At 46.4% G+C, this 18,908-nt stretch overlaps 2 protein-coding genes across 4 annotated transcripts in view; one reads left to right on the top strand and one right to left on the bottom strand.

The window, feature by feature from the left end:
• The window catches only part of LOC100121311 (atrial natriuretic peptide-converting enzyme), a 32,616-nt gene extending 23,938 nt beyond the window's left edge, over positions 1 to 8,678 (bottom strand). Inside the window, exons 1-2 of the mRNA XM_008216497.2 lie at positions 8,284 to 8,678; positions 4,565 to 4,745 (exon numbers count right to left, since the gene is read on the bottom strand). Coding sequence (XP_008214719.1) covers positions 4,565 to 4,609 — 45 coding nt within the window. The 5' untranslated portion in view covers positions 4,610 to 4,745; positions 8,284 to 8,678. The remainder of the gene's footprint in view (positions 1 to 4,564; positions 4,746 to 8,283) is intronic.
• LOC100121328 (dipeptidase 1) overlaps positions 1 to 18,908 on the top strand; it is an 86,741-nt gene that overhangs the window by 36,477 nt on the left and 31,356 nt on the right. The window contains exon 3 of one of the 3 annotated variants that reach the window (XM_008216768.3): positions 7,908 to 8,021. The exons of 1 other annotated variant lie outside the window; for it this stretch is intronic. In XM_008216768.3, coding sequence (XP_008214990.2) covers positions 8,007 to 8,021 — 15 coding nt within the window. In that variant the 5' untranslated portion in view covers positions 7,908 to 8,006. Of the gene's footprint in view, positions 1 to 7,907; positions 8,022 to 14,911; positions 15,410 to 18,908 lie in introns of those variants that run through there. One more of the 3 variants, XM_016989884.2, reaches the window with a different exon arrangement.

The following is an 18,908-nucleotide window of genomic DNA, read 5'->3' as shown; positions in this document are numbered from 1 at the left end:
CGCGTGTAATGTAACAAGGTCGCGCGCAGCAGCCTCTCCATAATATAGGCGACGAGCTGCCGTCGAGGATTTACGCGCCGCTGAGTTTACGAGACCGAGCGCGAGGCCTGTCATTACGGCTAAGGAGGTCCAGGGAGCATGTTTGTCGACTAGTAGTGGTCCTTGTTGTCCTCTGCCTCAACTGCGGGGATGCTTAATTTTTTTATAGAATATAGAGAGTTAAAAACCGTTTAATTAGCGTTTGTACTCTGCTGGGGAAAAAATTGCTTTTGTATAAACACACGCGCCCGGTTCGCGTTTGATTAAACTCGTGCGTTTTAATCAGTAGGATGAAAAAAAAAAAATGAATTTCGAAACAGCCCAGAGAGAAGCATCCCTTTTTCTCTGCGAAAAACAAGCTTCCAATCAACTTTGCTCGATAAAACAAACGCGAAACAGCGAAAAATCCACAAAGACTCCACGAAGAAGCTCTCTTAATAAATGAAAAGCACAAAGGGGGGAATCTAATCCAGCGCAAAAGCCACACGGAATTAATAACTCAATAACGCCGACAGCACAGAGCTGCGCCACAGCCATAACGACACTCCATATGGCACAGAGCCGCAGTGGCAGTAGCCGAGAACTGCAACATCGGGCGAAAAGGAGAGAGAGAGAGAACGTCGGCGCACGAAGAAAGCCATTCATGGCTTCGATTTACGTCGCGGACGTGCACACACACAGAAAGAGAGCACATATCCTCGGGGGGAGAAGATTGCGCGGATTTTCGGCCTGATGAAAGTCGCCGACGCTTCGACCCATTTTACGCTTTGGAATGAGAGGGACTTACCGTGTGGAGGTCGGCTTTTTTTTTGCTCTCTTTGCGCCGGATGCTCTTTGTCTGTGTGTAAGACGCGATTGGCGCCGAGGTGCTAAGAGACTTAACCGTTCAATTAGCGGAGGCGAATTAGAACTTTTTTTTTTTAATGTAAAATTTAAAATTCGATTTTCCCGCCGCGCGTACCGTATAATTAAATTCCGTACACGGGAAAAAACGGGCGATTAATAAAGAAATATAAAAATACGCAGAGTATACATACACACACACACGCGCGCGCAGGTGACTTTTTATCCGAGCGCGCTTCTTCGTCGAAAACCAGGTCAGCGTTCAAAAGCCGCGGATTAAAGAAATCCCCACACAGATGGAGACTAAAAAATACCCGTCGTTAATAACCCGCAGCTCTCTCTTTCTCTCTCTCTCTCTCTCTCTCTCTCTCTCTCTCTCTCTCGAGGATACAAACTTGCGCACGAAAAAACCGTCAATGCACAAGCGTCGAAGGAAAATCTTTTCTATACAAGCACACATCGATCTCCGCAGAGTCAACAACGACACGGAAAGTCGATTGAAAAACGCCCGCCACAAAACACGAAGCGCTAGACAGACAGATTTTGTAATCGAGCGCGCGGTGTATCGTTCGATTAATTTTGAAGTGCATATCGACGTGCATATGTGTGTGTGTATACACCACGTGGGAGAGGGTTTACATTCGGAGTAGCGCGTAAAAAGGACCCTCGCAGATTTATCGACGTTGTACGTTACCGGCCTTCGCGCCGACGTAAATTCGCATGTGTGTGTGTGTGTAACTGCGGATGTAATTGAATTTCGTTTGCTCTGACTGATTGAAAATTGGAGAAATTTATCGCACTGTATGTACCGATGTGCTTCCGGGAAGGGACGTAAATTTGGAATGCGCATTATGGCGCTGTTGTAATTAGGGCCGTAAAAAGACGGTAATGCTGAGGTATTTTTTGTAGTGAAATATGTAACGGCAGGCGGTAATAATAACGATTCCTCGGAATTTCATCAAACTTCCGCTGATTAAAAATTGCGCTCGATTTCGTCCTCACACACTCACACACACAATGGAAATCGCAATATGAGAACTTTCCTCTCTCCGCCGCTTCATTAAATTTTTCGAAGAAGAAACGCTTCACACTCACACACGCGAGTAAACAAAGGATATTCGGCGTTTATCATCGAGAGGTGTGGCATCCTGCTTATACGTATATACTCATATTTGCGCAACTTTCCCGCCAGGGACTCTCCTGCGCTGATAGGATTTTAATGCTTTGAAGCTCATTTTATAGCGCTCAAGATCTGCCCCATAAGGTACAGCACACGCGCTTGGCGCAACTTCTTACCGAGAGATTCGTAAAGAGCCGATAAACAGCTGCGCGCAACTTCCTCTCGGCTGAAAATAAATTAACAAATATCTCTACGTATCCTCGCGTCAAGTTCGAGACATGAACCGAATGAAAGCTCGCAGGCGTGTAATCGAATTCCGCGTTCGAAAAAGTATACACAAACAGATCTAGTAGTAGTAGCAGCAGCAGAGGCGCAAAGTTCGGCTTCCGCGTAAACTTGCCTATTAAACTTTCAGATTTGAATTTTACCTGCGCAAATATATACAATTAAGTTACGTAAAGTAAACTTCTCCCCAGAGGGGGGGGGGGGAGCACGCGGCTACAGCGCAATATTGCCAAGCGAGTATAGCAGAGCGAGAGAATAAGAAGTTGTTCGCGGAGAGACATTCCGCGAGAACTCTCGAAGCTCGAGAGAGAGAGAGAGAGAGAGAGAGAGAGAGAGAGAGAGAGAGAGAGAGAGAGAGAGAGAGAGAGACAAAACGCCGGGGCACTTTTACATAAGAAACCGCAATTGTTCGCGGAGACGCTGCAGCTGAAAATCACCGGGAATTTTCCTCCGGCTACTTAGCGAAATGCTCGCGCTCTGCGCTGTTGAATAAATATGCCGCGTGCGGGGGTGTACAAGCCTTAGCCTATCGACGAATCGATTTTAAGCGCGATTGGACGAGTGCTCGCTGATGATCTTTAATATAAAAAAAAATCAATGTCCCACCGCACCTGCAGCCCCCCAATATCATCGCGAGGGGGGGGGGGGGGACTCTAAAATTCCATCGCTCCCTTAAATTCAGAGCGGCTCCTCTCGTCGTCCTCATAAACGCCAGCACGCACCTAATCGACTCTCTTCGAACCGAGGGAGAGAAGAGAGAAAAAATGGGAATCCCCTATATCTATCCCGTTCGTCGCTCGCGCACGAGTTTCACGACGGCATTTACGCGCGATATCCGCGGAAAACGAGGCCAGACGTGCGCTCGCTCTCATCGTTTTCCAAAGTGCATGTAATCGAGCCTTCGAGCGCAATCACATCTTTGCAGCGGAGAATATCGGCTCCTGCTGCTGCTGCGCTGAGGTGAGGTGAAAGTAGTAGCCGAGGCGCGACGCGTCACGATTCTGGAGATGGATTATTATGGATGATTAATTTAAAAATTGAAAAAAGGACAGTGTTTAATGACAAACTTTGCGTCAATTGTTTCATGCCGTGGATTTTTCTCTCTTTTTCAGAAACCCTATAGCTACTGTAGGGGGAAAATTCCGACCTTGTGTGTATACGAATTTTTGAATAAGCGCGCGCCGAGGCTAAAAGATTCAGCGATGCGCGATACATTCAAAATATCGCGCGGGGCATTCATTTAGTTTTTCCTGTGTTTTCATAATACACTTTATTCATCCCGACGCGGTGTGCTTATATTGTTACATTTTTCGCGGCGCAAAAAATTACCGAATATGTGCGTTGCTAAATAAGCTCAACTCGTGCGTGGAGTAAACACGTACAACGGGGGCTTTTTTGCCCGCGTTTATAAATACATGCGCAGAGGCAAAAAGGCCAGCTTTGAATACGACTTTCCGAAAACGTCCTTTCCTCTCGGCGGTGCGGGATTTAAAATTCAAATCCCGGAAATTCGAAATTCGCCAACCGCATGCCAAACATCCATCTCTATCTGGCTCTTTTGCCCATAAAGCAACTTACACATACGCGCACGCGAGAGCTAAACCGAGTAAACAAGTCCATTTGGGGAATGAAAACGGGCCAATTTCAATTAAGATAAAGACGCGACGCATCTCCGATAAACACACTTTTACACACACACAGAGAAAGCATCTTCTTGGCCGCGTCGGACTTTTATTTTCGCGCGCGAGAAAGTTCATTGTTCTCTCTACTCGCGGATCATATTATTTGTTACACAGTATAGCGTAAGGGCAGAGCCGACGACTCTCTGAAACTGACGGCGTATTACAAACAATGGGATCATCGTTCACTTGGCTGTAGGATCTAGATTAGTCCCCATCCGAGCGAGTAGCGGCATAGACATGTGAGCCGCACGACGCTGCAGTTCTTCGGAATCAGGTTATCCATTCAGTTCCACTGATCCGGATTTTGCCGAAATCTCGAGGAAAAATTCTGATGTATAGAGCCTCTGTGCGTGTGTGTTTGTGTTGCGCGATAAGGTTGCGCGAGAGGAGCAAAAATGAGAGGATTATTAAACGAGTTTTGCGCGTTCGTTTTAAATATGAAAAGCCGGGTTTTGAGAGCTGCTGGAATGATTTATTAATAACTCCAACTGTTGCTCTCCTCTTTACAGAGTAAGTTTGAAAGATTCGAAAGCTTTACGTAAATTTGCGCGGGACATACAAAATTCAAAAAAAAAGTAAAAGTGATCCAACCAACCTTCGAGTCCCAGGACGTCTTCCTCTTGTGCTCCATCGCGACCATGCTGACGACCCTCGCACTGGATTATAAAACAACAACAACTTTCTTGAGATTCACCAGTCGTTACTCATCGCGTCGTCCGGCATCTGCTCGATTATCGCAGAGAATCTGGTGGTGGAGGAAGCCGCTACGCCTTCGCCTGGAACGAGATCGAGAAGAGAACGGCTTTTAATTATATGGGACACGAGCTGTTTACTTTCGGGATCGAGGTTACTTGGCCTGGTAATTCCGAGGGGTTAATTCATGGTAATGAGGGACTTGCGACAACGCCAAGCTGACTATAGTTATAACGGGACTTTTTTTTGGGTATGTGATTGTTTACAACTTTTTCTCTGACTTGTCGAGTTCTCCGCGGCGAGAAGTGGAAAAACAATCGAACTTACACTTGCGCTTTAATGCCTCATTAGACGTTCATTGTATTCGCGGAATTTTAACAGTCGGCTCTACACACATTCCCCTAAATAGAGCACGAAAGTCGGCGTAATTAGTGCTGACTCACGCGATGGTCTGAAACTTTGCACACACACACGTGTGTGTGTCAAGCGGTTGAATTTTTCAACTTCTATAATTGCGTTTGTACCGGTCCGTATCGGATTAGCGGGTCAAATATCCGCTGCTCCCTTTCAAACGCGATATCTCTGAGCTGTGCGTGTGTGTGTATTTTGACACACAGAGAGAGAGAGAGAGAGAGAGAGAGAGAGAATACGCTGAAAAATGCAGCTCTTCGCAACGAAATTTTCCGAGTGCTTTCCGAGAAAAGCGGTGCCGAGTGGCGAGGGATGAAAGTTTTCCGGAAAGGGATTTCGCCCGGGGAAAAAAGCAATAAAAATTGTAACCTCGTTTGAAACGCGAGATTGACCGATGATACATTTTCGAGATTGAAAAGCTGACCGAATATTCGAAAGCAGTCGCTAATAGAGAGCCGACTAAATACAGCGACGTCCGCGATTCGCGTTCAATTACAACTTCGGAGGCGTTAATCCGGAAAAATCACGACGACGATCTCACGCCGTGACGAATTATTAGAAAAGAGTACCGCAAGAGAGGAAAAAAAATCGTAATCACGTTGGTCTTCGGCTTCGATGGTCAGCTTTCCGTGAAGCGCGTCGATCGATCCTTTTATTATTCCTCTTCGCAGCGTTATTTCGATCGCCGGTTTTTGAGGTTAGGAATCAACAATTAGCCATATGTCCGACCATCTATCTCGTCTCTAGCGTGTAACCACAGGGCGATAATCAAGCATCAGCGCGAAAAACAACATCAACACGCGGAATTTCACGGGACGACGCCGCTGCACAGGGATGCGGTCGCGCGCGATATCTCCGGGGCCGCGAGAGAAAGCGCGGCGATGCCGATGGAAAATTGCTCGCTCGCCGCGCGGCTTTCCGCGAAACTGCGCGATCGAGAGCAGTGAAATCGGCGTTAATTAGGATTGTAAACGCCGCCGGCTCTGGAATTTCGTTATAAATTCGGCTGCTGCATACTATACATATAGGCATATATATATTTTGTTTGCGCTGAGAGGAAGCGGCGTTTTTCACGCCAATTATACAAAGACTTTTACTTTGATTGAGCTGCGCTCGCGCGGCTGCTGTTCGTCAAAGTCATTGTACTCGGCGTGTGTGAAACGTAGAAACGATTTTAGAGAGTGTAATGCACGGAGCACAATGATGAGCGCGTTTAGAGAGATAACGAAAGTTCGTTAAATTAATTGCCCGTTAATCTCTTCTTGGGTATCACAGGAGGTGATGGTTGGGCTATATATAGCTATATTCGGAACGAAAGTTTATGAAATTCATTATTCGAATTGTATTTCGCGCTGATTAAAATTCCGACGAAATTTCGCAATCACGAATTCCCTCACGCGATTTTAAATTAATTATTACAGAGAGAGAGAGAGAGAGCGAGCTCGAGCGAGTTTAACGATTTTCGCTGATTAATTAAGCACACCCGCTGATTTTTCGGCGTCATCGTCGCTACGGCTCTCGAAAAATTGAATTATTTCGCGCATCAGCGTTATTACAATAAAAGAAAAGGGTCGTCGTATCCTTTATAGCCCCCGCGCGACTGTTTACCATCGGCTTTTTCGTTTTGCGCTTTAAAACGCCCCGCTTAAATATAATTACAAGCGCAGCTCTCTCTCGGGCGCTTTTTTCCGGGTTAATTATTTGGAATATTAAGAGGGACAGAAAAAAGTCGCGTAACAATACGAGAGAGTTAGAGCGAAGGAAAACAAAATAACAGCCTCGTCGAGTCGCGTAACAATGGATATAGAAAAAACTTCGCGGCTCAATGCGCGAAGACGACGAGTTTCTCGCCCATTTGGACAACGTTTATCCTCGCGAGCGCTTAAAGACGCATTGTGTCTGAGAAAGAGAGAGAGAGAGAGAGAGAGAGAGAGAGAGAGAGAGAGAGAATCGACGCCGAAATGTATATTTAGCGGCTACCGGCACATAAGAAACTAATTTGCCTATGCATTACGGCCAGAAGGAGAGAGTTATGGTCTACGAAGGAGAGCTACGGCTCAATTAGCTTCCGAAACTGCCGCTTTTTTACATTTAAATGGCATCGTAATTGCAAATATTGATTTATACTCTTACTCAACAGCGAGACTTTTTTTTACCCTATACTCCCACGCATCTCGACAAGACGATATATCGTAACACTTTTAGTCAAGCGTTACACACTCGTATATGTGTTATATGCGACTTTCTCGAGTGTATACGTGTAACTCGACGCCGAAAGGACCGCAGAAGAAAATCAGACCATAACCCACTAACCCGTTGGGCGAAAAAGAAACTCAAAATCCGTTACACTGTACACAATCTAAGCGCGCTTCGTTAATTTTGAAATCTCTATTCCGCGTATCTTCGCGCGCGGTTTGAGACGAAAAAAAAGCAACGACGCGGCAGCGTATAAAATATACCCATACAGCGTCAGAGACTCAGAAATTTTATCTCCGGTGCATAAATTTCGAGCGGTTTTTAAAAACAGCTTTTTTCCCTCTCTCTTTCGAGCCCATATAATTGAGATAAAATTCCGCGAAATTTCCCCCACCATATTGTATAGCCCTATTCGTCGAGATACGCGCGGAGCATATTTGCGAAACTCGAAGAAACAAAGGTCGCTCGCGCCGGCGGAATTTATCGCGCCGCTAATTTTCCGCGTCGCGTTTTATGAGAAAAGTTTCCGCGAGAGAGACAGAGAGCTTTTTGCCGGGCACTTGCGTCGTCGTCGCGAGAAGGAGAGAGAAATTAATGCATCTCCTTGAATTTGTTGCTGTTCTTGTTGTTGTCGCCAGAGAGTTGTCAGCTGATTACGCGGGGAAAAGAAGCCGTTTAAGGAGAGAGATAAGGTCAAAGGGTCAGCGGCATTGTTTGCTTCTCACGGCTTGACTCTTATGCGCCGATTTTCGGTGAGTTTTTTTTTCGTTTTTTTTACTTTTCTGTTTGCGCAGCGGGAGAGAGTAAGCTGGTTTTGAAATGGACCTCGGTTTGCCTTCGCGCATTTGCATAAACTTGTTTTGTTTACGGCCGCGCATTTGTCTGCGCTTTAAAAAAGAGAGGTAAAATGCAGGATTTTCGCGAGTACGCGGAAGGATACATGCTAATGAGGGGAGAGAGAGAGAGAGAGGAAAAATTCGCGATTTTAATATTTCAAAAATTCCACAGCTTTACCTCTTCACTGCACTGAAATATCACTGGAACGATGGCCCACAGTATTATACGTGTTAGAGAACAACAATCACAGCGCGAAAATTCCACTTTCGGCGGGAAATTCAAACCGCACCGTCACGTCACCTCTCTCGCCCGTCGAAGTGTATAGAAGTTCGTCCGTTCACTCGGTCGCGGCCCCGACGCTCTGATTCTGCGGCGAAAGGATCTTTCTCGTGTGTGCAACACAGCTGTATATCACGTACACACACACACACATACACACTGAGCAGAGCCGTGTGAGCAGGTTGAGACTCGCGCGCGGACTGACTGCCGGCGGGCCCCGCGAGAGAAAACGGGCCCACGACGCTATCCCCTCTCCTTATCACAGCTTCTTTCTCTCCTTTCTTTCTTCTCTCGCGCCTCGTCGGCCCTGTATACAGTGTGTATATATGTATATAGTGTTTTGGTCTCTCGCGCTTTTTGATATTACAGGGCGGCCGTCAGGCGTGAAAATGCACGGCTTATAATTGGATGCTGTTGTGAGCCGGTGCGTGGAGAGGCAACTGGTGGAGATTAGCGGGAAAGTCGGCGCATAACTGATGCGCCCGGTCATGATGCAGTGATGCGCGAGTTTTCACGCTGATGCGGTTATACCGGGCGAGGAGTGTTAATAATGACTGTGGGTGTGGCGAGGGGGGAAAGTGTTTTTCTTTGCGGTGATCGAACTCTTTGGTTGTAATTAATAATTGAAAATAAACACGCGGAATATGTACAATTATCATGCCATTAATTAACTATTAATTTTAACAACGTTATTATTTCGGCAGAAGTTTCCTTCCGTTGTTGATTTATCGCTCGAATATTCAAACGAAACGTTTTGCCCAATTTAACTATAAACATTTATGGAGTATAATCAATTGTGTAAACAATCCGGTTCGGCGCAAATACGTTCGCGAATTTTCCCCACTGTAATCATCGTCGAATAATCAACGCGAATACTTCGAAATCCCACGGCCGACTTTTACCTCGATTCTTTGACTCTTTAGCTGCTTTTCGACGCGCGTAAAGCGTGTCCAATCATGAAAATGCACTTTTGTAATTATAGCCTTGCCTGAAAGCTCCGACTGATCATCTTACCAAAGGAATAACTCCGCCGAAAACATCGTCCGTTGTGCATTTGAATTTCCCGCGTCGCAACAAGAGACTTTGCTTAATGCTCATACACACCATATACTTTCATCAAGAAGGTGATTCAGCTCTTTGACGCGCAGTAGCTCTTCCTCTTTGGACACTCGTCTTGCGCTCGCTTGGGCTCATTTATATGTGTGCGCGGCAAATTAGCGCCTCTCTTGCGGATGTTCCTGTCGAGAATGAAGCTTTTTCACACGTTGTATGTTTGATTGAATGATTACAGATCTATAGCACATAAACCGCAGTCTTATCATAAGACTTAATAAGAATAACACAAACTCCGTATACGCAAATACAGGAATATATGTACACGTCTTGCCGTACGCGGCACTAATCTACTTACGTACGAGCTTCGGCGTGTCTTGCTCGGGGGCTCGACAAGTTTGACTGCGCTTTTATTAAAGCTCGCCGACGTATACACCGCGAAGGGAATAAAATGCCACTTCCGAGGATTTTCGTGCGGGAGTATTATCCGTCGGGTAAATGCTAAGGTTTTGCTTTTTTTTTACGTAAGTGTACAGGGTCCGAGCGATCGATAAATGTCCGGAGTGTTTAGACGCGAGGAGTCGTCGTAGTTTTCTCTTTTTGTTCTCTCTCTCTCTCTCTCTCTCTCTCTCTCTCTCTCTCTCTCTCTCTCGGCAGCATCGAGGAGGAAGAGGAATTGTGCAAAGGTTTTCCTAAGGTTTTAGAAATCGAGAGATTGAACCGACTGCTTGTTGGGGCGTTGATTGAGGAAGCTGTAAATATATAGGTATACACACACGACTCGCTGTTTATTAGATTATCGAGCTCGTCTTCTCAGGGTATTGACGAGGATCGATGTTCGCTTTTTAACCGCTTAAATTTCTCCCCAACACCGGACAAAGTCAACAAACGGCCCTAATCACCAGGAGCTCTTTCCCGCCATAAAAGAAATCACCCCGAATCCCAGCTCTCTCGAATTAAATGTTTACACCCCCAATAAAAGCCCTCACCAGGCGCCCGTCAACACCTAAAAAAAATATCTCGAGATAAGAAGAAACCGCCGTGTGCTAATCGTCGTAGGGACTGGCTCTCGCCTCGCGCGAAAAGGAAAAGCCGTCGTTAAAACTGCAGTAGCGCAGAGAGCGAAGGAAGGAAAAAAAACGTCGAGGGACTTTCACGCGCTAGACTCTCGTGTGTGTGTGTGTGTAGATATATATATATATATATATATATATATATATATATACCTACGTCTAGCGCAGCTTTTACGGGGTCACGCGCGCGAGAGCAGCCTTTCGCGATTATTTTCTACGTCGCCGCTCACTGCTGGAGAGAGAGAGAGAGAGAGGGAGAGAGAGAGAGAGAGAGAACGATCCGAACTCGCTGTATATATACGAGTGGGAGTAGTAGAGAGGACTGGAGCTGCTGGATTATGTCATTCGAAGTCACGGATGTTCGATCCGCCATGGCGATATCGAAAGGGGCTGCGGAGATGTGATAGGCTCTTTTGCCGGAGTAGTGACGTAGCGGTGTTGGATTTGACAATAATTGAATCCTATGGCCATTGTGTTATGGATTTTTTTTTTCATTCAGCCTACGCGTTACGCTTTGATTAGAGCGGCGGACGAGGGGATAATTACCGAGACGTGAAAATACCGCATAGTAGCGTTAGTTCTGCCCAGCTGACTTATCCGTCGTTGACGTTATACGCCGTTTTTTCCCCTTCGAAGTATGTATAGACAGCGAGCAGCCTTCTAGGTATACAGGTGTATAGGTGTAAACAGACACACACAAAGGATAGAAAACAGCGTGTGCATGTAATCCATCGCGCGAGTTCAAAAGAGAAAAGCACATTTACATACACATCGGAGGTCGCGCGTGGCTACATAGACGAGTCTAGTCAGACGGCGCTTATTCGCGCGATACACACCCATTTCTGCACTCTTTGCGCGCGTCTGCATAAATATGCCCCTTCCCTCTGATACACGAGTTTCAATCGCGTATGGCTCGCTTATTTTTGCATCAGTCCATCTTTCCCGGGATGAAATCTCAAAGAGATTTTTATTTTAAACGAAGTTCAAATTACATCCGAAATCACGCTCGACGTCCCTCAACCGCTGCACTCGACAAGAGCACCTCAAAGCTTCGCCCTCTCGAACCAATCAATCCTCTCCGCACCGAGAGACAATAAAGCTCTACCCCTTCATTCCAGAATTTTATCAATCGCAGCGATACACCGAGCTTGAAAAAAGCAAAGCCTCGCGTAAACGAAAAAGTCACACACACACACACAGAGCAAGAGCAGCCCTCGAGTACCCTCTCCGGCACCTCTCGCTCAGCACATCAAAAAGCTTCACGCACGCACGCACCGCAACCCCTCGCTCGCTCTCTCTAACCGCGTTCGATTAAGCAAGAAAGCTCTCCTCGAGATGCAGCGCGGGGCTCGCCCTCTTAATTCATTCATATTCACAAAAGCCCGAGCTCTATCACGCTGAAGCTTCTCTCCGTCGACTCTCATTATATATACCGCCAGCCAAGAGAAAGAGCTTTCGTGATCGGGGACGACGATATAGCTGCTGTGCGCGCACTCGACGATGAAGTGGAAAAACTGCCGCTTTACACTTATAACGGCGGTAGAGTGCACGTGTGCGCTGCGCGGAGAGCTTTTTCGGGGAATCGTGTCGCAAGCGCGAAAGTTTGCTTTTCCATAGAGAAATGGGCAAACAACCGCTAGCGGTTATACGTCTGTGTGTGTATGTGTGGATACTCGAGTGGGTTAAGGGCGCGTCGCAAGCTCTTGGCGCGAATTATTTCAAGCTCGAATTTTTCCCAGAGAGAGGAGAACTTGGATCTCGAAGCTGCGTGATTAAACAATGTATAACCGGCCACAAAAGCGCATTCGAAAGCTCTCGTCGCATATTTTCGATATCCCATATCGCGCGGGAAAAGCTTTTAGTTTTTCAAATACGAGATATATTCCCGAGCGACGTGCACTAGAACACATGCGCGCGCACTTATGCCATTCAATTGTTTGATCTTCCGCATGTAAACCAAGCGAATAATTTTTCAGTATAGAATCGCTTTTCTCCCTCTCTCACGGCAGAGTGGTGACATTCTTTTGAAAGTTGTATCAAAGCCCTTGTTACCCGAGTATTGTTCTATATCCGATCCGACACCTGTCTCAGATTAAATTCGAGCCTTTCGAAATCACTCTCTATTTTTTGCCTTCCCTCACTCTGAAACGCACACCGACGCGAGGCGCTTTTAATTAAATCGAGGCTTTGATTGAATACCGCTTCAGCCCCGGCGCTGCTCGACGTTGTCATTTTTTATATATATATATATATATATATATATATATATATATATATATATATATATATATATATATATATATATATATATATATATATCAAACGTGTTGCGGTAGTTGCGGTAGCCTAGATATGAAACGCGTGTATTAATACACACATAGAAAGCGGAACGCGCGAGTCGATCAAGGCGAAAAGCTATTGGAGGAGCGCGACACATTTTCAATTTATATTCCGGAGTATCGACGTCGTGAGATATTTCTCACAATTACGAAATCTGACAAATGCAGTATTGATGAGTTGCGCCGTGTATATCTCTCTTCGATATAATTCCCAACAGCAGCAGCAATTACGTCGCGGCGCTGCTCTGGAATCGATTTTCATGTATAGCCAAGTATAGTCCAGTGTGTATATAATAATGTACTGACATTCGGAATTTTCAACCAGAGAAACTCGTCGAAAGAATCCCATCAAGCTCGAAACAATCCGTCCGTCGAATCACTTAACGGCAAGTATAGTAGGCGTTACTCTCGTTTCCCCTCTACACACCACGAGAGAAGCGAGGGCTCCGATAGCCTTCAAAATTGCCTCGTAATAAGCAAATAAATCGAATGATCATTCGATCAATCATCAATTCCGCCCTCAATCTCATCAGAGGCATCCGGTCTCCTCGTCTCCGTTCTTCCCCTTCCACTGTACACATGCCTATGTATAGGTATATCACACGGGGGAAGAAAACACGGCTCTGCTGTGGAAAAGACCAGCTGTGTTTTGTGTTCCAGGAGACGATGATTCGATAATAAGCGTGTACATCGACATCTTTTCGGATTATACACGTCACTGTATACGGGTATACACACACACACACAGGGCTTCGTTAATATCCGGAGCGAGAGATAAAAAATATATACGCGGGCTTAATTGAATTTTTCATCGTCGCAGCAACGACGCCGGCGCAGCTATACGATATGAATAAAAGCGAAGTGTAGTAGTGGTGGTAGTCGCGCTAATGCGTCCTCGGCGCATATAAAAGCGCCGGAGAGTGTATATTTCGGAGAGACAGCGCGGGAAAAACATTTTAATCCAGTCTTAACAAGGTTCCTTCTTTTTCTTCTCTAGATTATGCCCCCCCCCCCCCTCTTACTCTCAGTTCGCCCATATCTGCGTGTCGCACGAAAAAAAGCGAGTATCTCGTTGTCTGTTCGTGTGTGTGTGTGTGTGTGTAGTGTTTGCGTTGGAGGATGTATATGTGTGTGTTTTTGCATAAACAGTTGATTTGCCGGGAATCAGGGGGATTTCCCCTGGTATACATATGGAAATAGGATAGAGAGCTTAGCCGTTGGATTTTGTTTAAACATAGCGGTTAACTTTCCCGGATAATTTTGCCTAATGCACGTATGGCTTCCGTTTATTCGGGGATCATATTATTATTTGTAGAGGATCGATATATTCGTGTGTGTGTGTTGTTCCGATGCGCTACTGCGTGTAAAGCCGATCATTTCGAGGCAAATGTGATGAGATTATACGCGGCGGCCGTGTAAAAACAAGATTTAGACGGAATTATAACGCCGCTATACGGATTTGTAATATGCTGCGGTGATTGAAAGTTCATTGAAAATTAATCAGAGTTACTGTATACCGCATCTGTAGTTTGTTGTAAAAGCGAGAAACAGTTATACGTGCCGAAGAGGCACGTTCTAGTTTTTAAATTTAAATGACCGAAAGTTCGCGGAAACTTTCCGTTGCTGCGTTAATTGTAACGAGAACTTTTTCGCAACAGCTTGAATAATAACACAACTTTTTTATTCCACGAAACAAAATTCCTCGACCGCTCTACATGTACTTTTGTTGTTAAATCATCGTCGACGACTCCAGACACACGTCAGCTCTAATCACCGAAAAAAGTTCAATCGAATAGCCCAACCTACCCAATTAAAAAAAAAAGCTTTCCTCGCGCACACCTCCAAATAAATATCAATCGCGCAACGCATCCCGGCTTCGCGAGCTTGCAACCTCCTGCTGAAAACGCAAAAAGCTCCAGCAGCAAGCTCGCGCAAAACAACATCCCAGACCCTCTCTGTTTCATCCCTCGCGCAGCATCCCCCACCACGAGCCACCCCCACCCGGTCCACATCCGTACACCGGATCCTTCGGAGCTTGCGCGGGCAGCGGCGGCAGCAGCTCCGGCAGTCTGCCGCCCGCCGCGACCGCGTATCGACAGATAGTCGGCTTTCTCCCGCATCGTCGCGTGACACAGCCTCTCTTTCGCTCAGTTAACAGCGCGTGAGAGAGACAGCGGTCGGAGGTTAAGTAGTAACAGTCGTCCGACCAAACTCGTCCGCTTCCACTCGAGCGAAGCGTCCCTGCGTCGGTACAGTTCTATATGTACGTTCGCTGCGGCGTCGAGTGCGCGAGGCTCTCTATATAACACACACACACACACACACACACACACACACACATCGAAGAGTGCGAGAGGGAGAGAGACAGAGACGCGGCGCCGGAACATGGCTGCCAGCAGCAGAAGCCGATGATGCAGCCGCTACGCTGCGGCGCCGGGGACATGAGTGCGTCGTCGTGCGACGATACTAGCAGTACTCGCGAGTACCGCTAACCCCTCCAAAGACGACAAGTGACACGCACACACAGACAGGCGCGCAGTCGCGCTCGTCATCATGAAGGTGAGAGAGAGGATTCGAGGCGTGATTTTTTTTTGCTCTCTCCTCTACTCCTAGCTTTCTCTCTACGCTCTTTCTTCCTTTCTTCTCTCGTGCGAGCTCTGTTCTCGAGGAGCTTTTGTCGCTGTGTGTGTATAGGCAGGTTGTGAATTTTTTTTTTTTTTTTTTGACGAGTTTCTACGCGTGCAGCACGTCTGTGTGGATGGGTTTGCGATGTGGTTAACGCAACAGTACCTTGTGGCCATGCGTGTTTGTGCTGCGGTGTATACGCGGAGCTTGTCGCGGAGAGGAGCTTTATTAAGGAAGGATCGATTCCGAGCTTTTCTAATGCAAAGGAAGCAGTTTACGAGAATACTCATCGCCGAGCAATCGATGCGTCCTCTTTATTAAATTTAATCAGCTCGAGCTTTAATCAGACGCGGCGCGGGCCGATCGTAAAAACGTTTCCGCGAGCTTGTTTACGTTTATACGCTTGCGCTCACCGGAGTTATTTTATACCTATCGTATACCTGCGCACCGCCGCATATTACCAGGGGAAAATCGGGAATTCATACTCGTGGAAATCCGGGGGTGAAATATATTCCGATGTATTCCCGTTTTAACGAGAGCCGCAACCATAATCTGTTGCGTCGTGACGAGAGCTTGCGACTTGAAAATGTTACGTATAACTTTTCCCGCGCGCTAATCGCGCCCATAACGCGTTATGAAGCTTCTTTCGAGGAAAGCTCGGCCATGAGGGCAATAAAGCCGAGGAGGAAAAAGACGATATCGAAAGTTCTTCAAACAATCTTTTTCTCGGGGAGTAGAGCGAGAGAGAATCGATAGCGAAATAGAGACGTATATATATAGGTGTATAGACGCGCGACAAAAAGCAGATGGCTGCAGACGTCTCAAAGCAAAGAGTAGGGAATCAATGAAATTATTATCTTATCGCGGTACCTCGTGCCCGGGTGCGGGAAAAAGAGAGAAATCGCTCGTGTTTTCAAAGGAAAAGTTTCGCCCTTTTATATACCTGTGTACGACTGCCTTCGAGTGTATTTCACTCTGTTGAATAAGAGGATTACGTTACATTTCGAATGAGAAATTGGCGTAATCAGCTTTGCCGATGATTGCACATTAGCTTCGTATTTTTTTCGATTAATTATCGTACAGCGATTCGAAAACACTCTCCACTACGATATCTGAAAAAACCAATTAAATAACAAATATTGTAACTTTTCAGCGTAGCAATCCATCGTTATTTTTAATTCGAGCCAATATTTATTCAAGTGGAAACTCGATTTACGTCCACTTCGCTTGCAGCATAAATCTTCTGATAAAAAAAGGAAGCAAAGCAATTCCTGCGAGCTAAGTACACTTAGTTGTGCTCGGACTCGGAGCTGTAACGAACAACTTTTAAAAAAGCTTCGAAGCAAAGTTGCCTGCATCCGTTAATTCAATCGCAGCGTCAGGTGCAGATCTAACGATAACAGTGTTGGCGGCAAGCGCGTCAAGCTCTCGGAGAAACGGCAATTACCAATACATCCCCGACCGAAAACAGCAGCTCAAGCTCGCTGGAACACGACAATAACTCGCCTTCGAAAATTCGCCGGCAAACAGCTCTCTCTCTCTCTCTCTCTCTCTCTCTCTCTCTCTCTCTCTCTCTCTCTCTCTCTCTCGCGGGCGGTAGTATAGCTTTGGATTTTCGAATCCACTCCTCCCGGCACATCGCAGTCAGCAATACCGGCGGCGGCACAACTAGCGCGAAAACCAACTCCTCCAGCGGCAAGCCTCCGGCGATATAATAAATAGCCGGGCAAACACACACGCGCATACACATAAATTCTTTAAAGCTCGCTTGCAAGCTCGGGATTTCGGCGTATCAGCCCGGTGGCTGCAACTACACACGTCCATACGGACGAATGCCCCGCGCGTTATTTATGGCGGCATGCATACTTAATGGGGGCCCTCCGGTTTACCTTCTATATACGTATACAAAATTCTCAAAGGATCAGCCATCCTCTCTCTCTCTCTCTCTGCGTACGTGATAGCTCGCCGCGTGAGATTCTGCGTCGCGTCTTGGGGGAGCTTTAAAGCTCGTGTTTCGCGCTCGCGCGCGCGCGGCGGGCATTTCTTCTTCGCTTGCAGCGCGCGAGTATACGGCTCTTATTTCGCGCTCGCGTCGAGGGCTTCTTCTCTTTAGGATGTTTTATTGCCCCCGGGCTTGTATAGGATCGTTTTAACAGTTCGCGGCTCTGAAAAATTGGACGGTTTTTCTTGCGCTCTTTGCCGGCCCGAAAGATATTTCCGGATTCTTTTGGTTTTGAGGGGAAAAAGCCCGGGCGCGAGGCTTTTGCTATTTTTGAGAAAATTCCTGTATACGGGGAAAGCTTGCTGCGGTTCAGCTCCTTTTAGTGGGGCCATTTTTTACGGCCACGTGGGAATAAATTAGTTTCGCGTTGCTCCGCCGCGCGCTCTTTTTGAAAACTGCCGTGGGTTATTGCAGCCGAGAGAGAGAGAGAGAGAGAGAGAGAGAGAGAGAGAGAGAGAGAGAGAGAGAGAGCTTTGTGTGTACTATTCTACCACGCGAGTCTGGGAAATATTTCGCGTACGATTTATTTTTATAAAATTTCACATTCCTTTGATATTTCAATTTTCCCCAGTGTACAAAAGCTTTTTTCCGCCATAAATCACCGAGTGTATATACTGTCCAAGTGTATATATTTGAAAAAAACAAAGCCATATCAGATTCTTCGATGAAAAAAAAATCCAACAAACAAACTTGAAATCGGATTAGCGATTCGCCGGTCGCGCGCTTAATCTTCGGACGCGCAACTTTCACAATATACACATAAAAGTGCTCTGCTCCCGCGATTCGAAACGCAGATAAGCCCCTTAGTCTCTCTATCATGGCGTTCCTTTCTTCGCGTTTTATCCACTACGGAAGACTTCCATCATTTCTCTTCGCCCATTTTTTTTCCTCATTTCGTCGCAGCTCGTCTCGCGTCGCTGTACAATTAAGTAAACGCATTTTTTCCCTTACACAGCATCGTCGCAGAGAAGAGAGAAAGCCGAGTTGAACATTTTCGCGGAATTATGCTCGGGGCGCGACTCTATTAAGGGAAATTTTAATATGCCGGATTATCACGCGCACGCGCGAGCGAGGAGCGGAGAAAAAACGCATTATAAAATGTCTTGGGAGCTTTAAAGCTCGAGCGCTTTTTTTCGTACCTTTCATCTCTCGTCGGCGAGTTCTAACAGCTCTGTTGAGAAATTGGAAATGTTTTTGCAGCCTTTTTTCTCTCTCCTCTTTCTCGGCTCTTGTGTACACACACACACGGGCGGCTGTGAGAGACGCAGTAAATTTAATAGATTATATGCGCGCGCGAAAGTTTCCCCGCGACACTTCGAACGTTTTTTTACCGACGACGCTTAAATTCCAAACGACTCGCACGCGTGCCTGATGTCTGTTTATTTCCGGAAACTAATATAGCCGCGCGCGTCGTCCTGTTTATTACGAAAA

This window comes from Nasonia vitripennis, chromosome 4 (assembly GCF_009193385.2).
Source record: "Nasonia vitripennis strain AsymCx chromosome 4, Nvit_psr_1.1, whole genome shotgun sequence".
In the NCBI taxonomy this organism is placed as follows: domain Eukaryota; kingdom Metazoa; phylum Arthropoda; class Insecta; order Hymenoptera; family Pteromalidae; genus Nasonia; species Nasonia vitripennis.
Note: the sequence above shows the minus strand (reverse complement) of the source record. Positions and strands in the feature narration are given on the sequence as shown.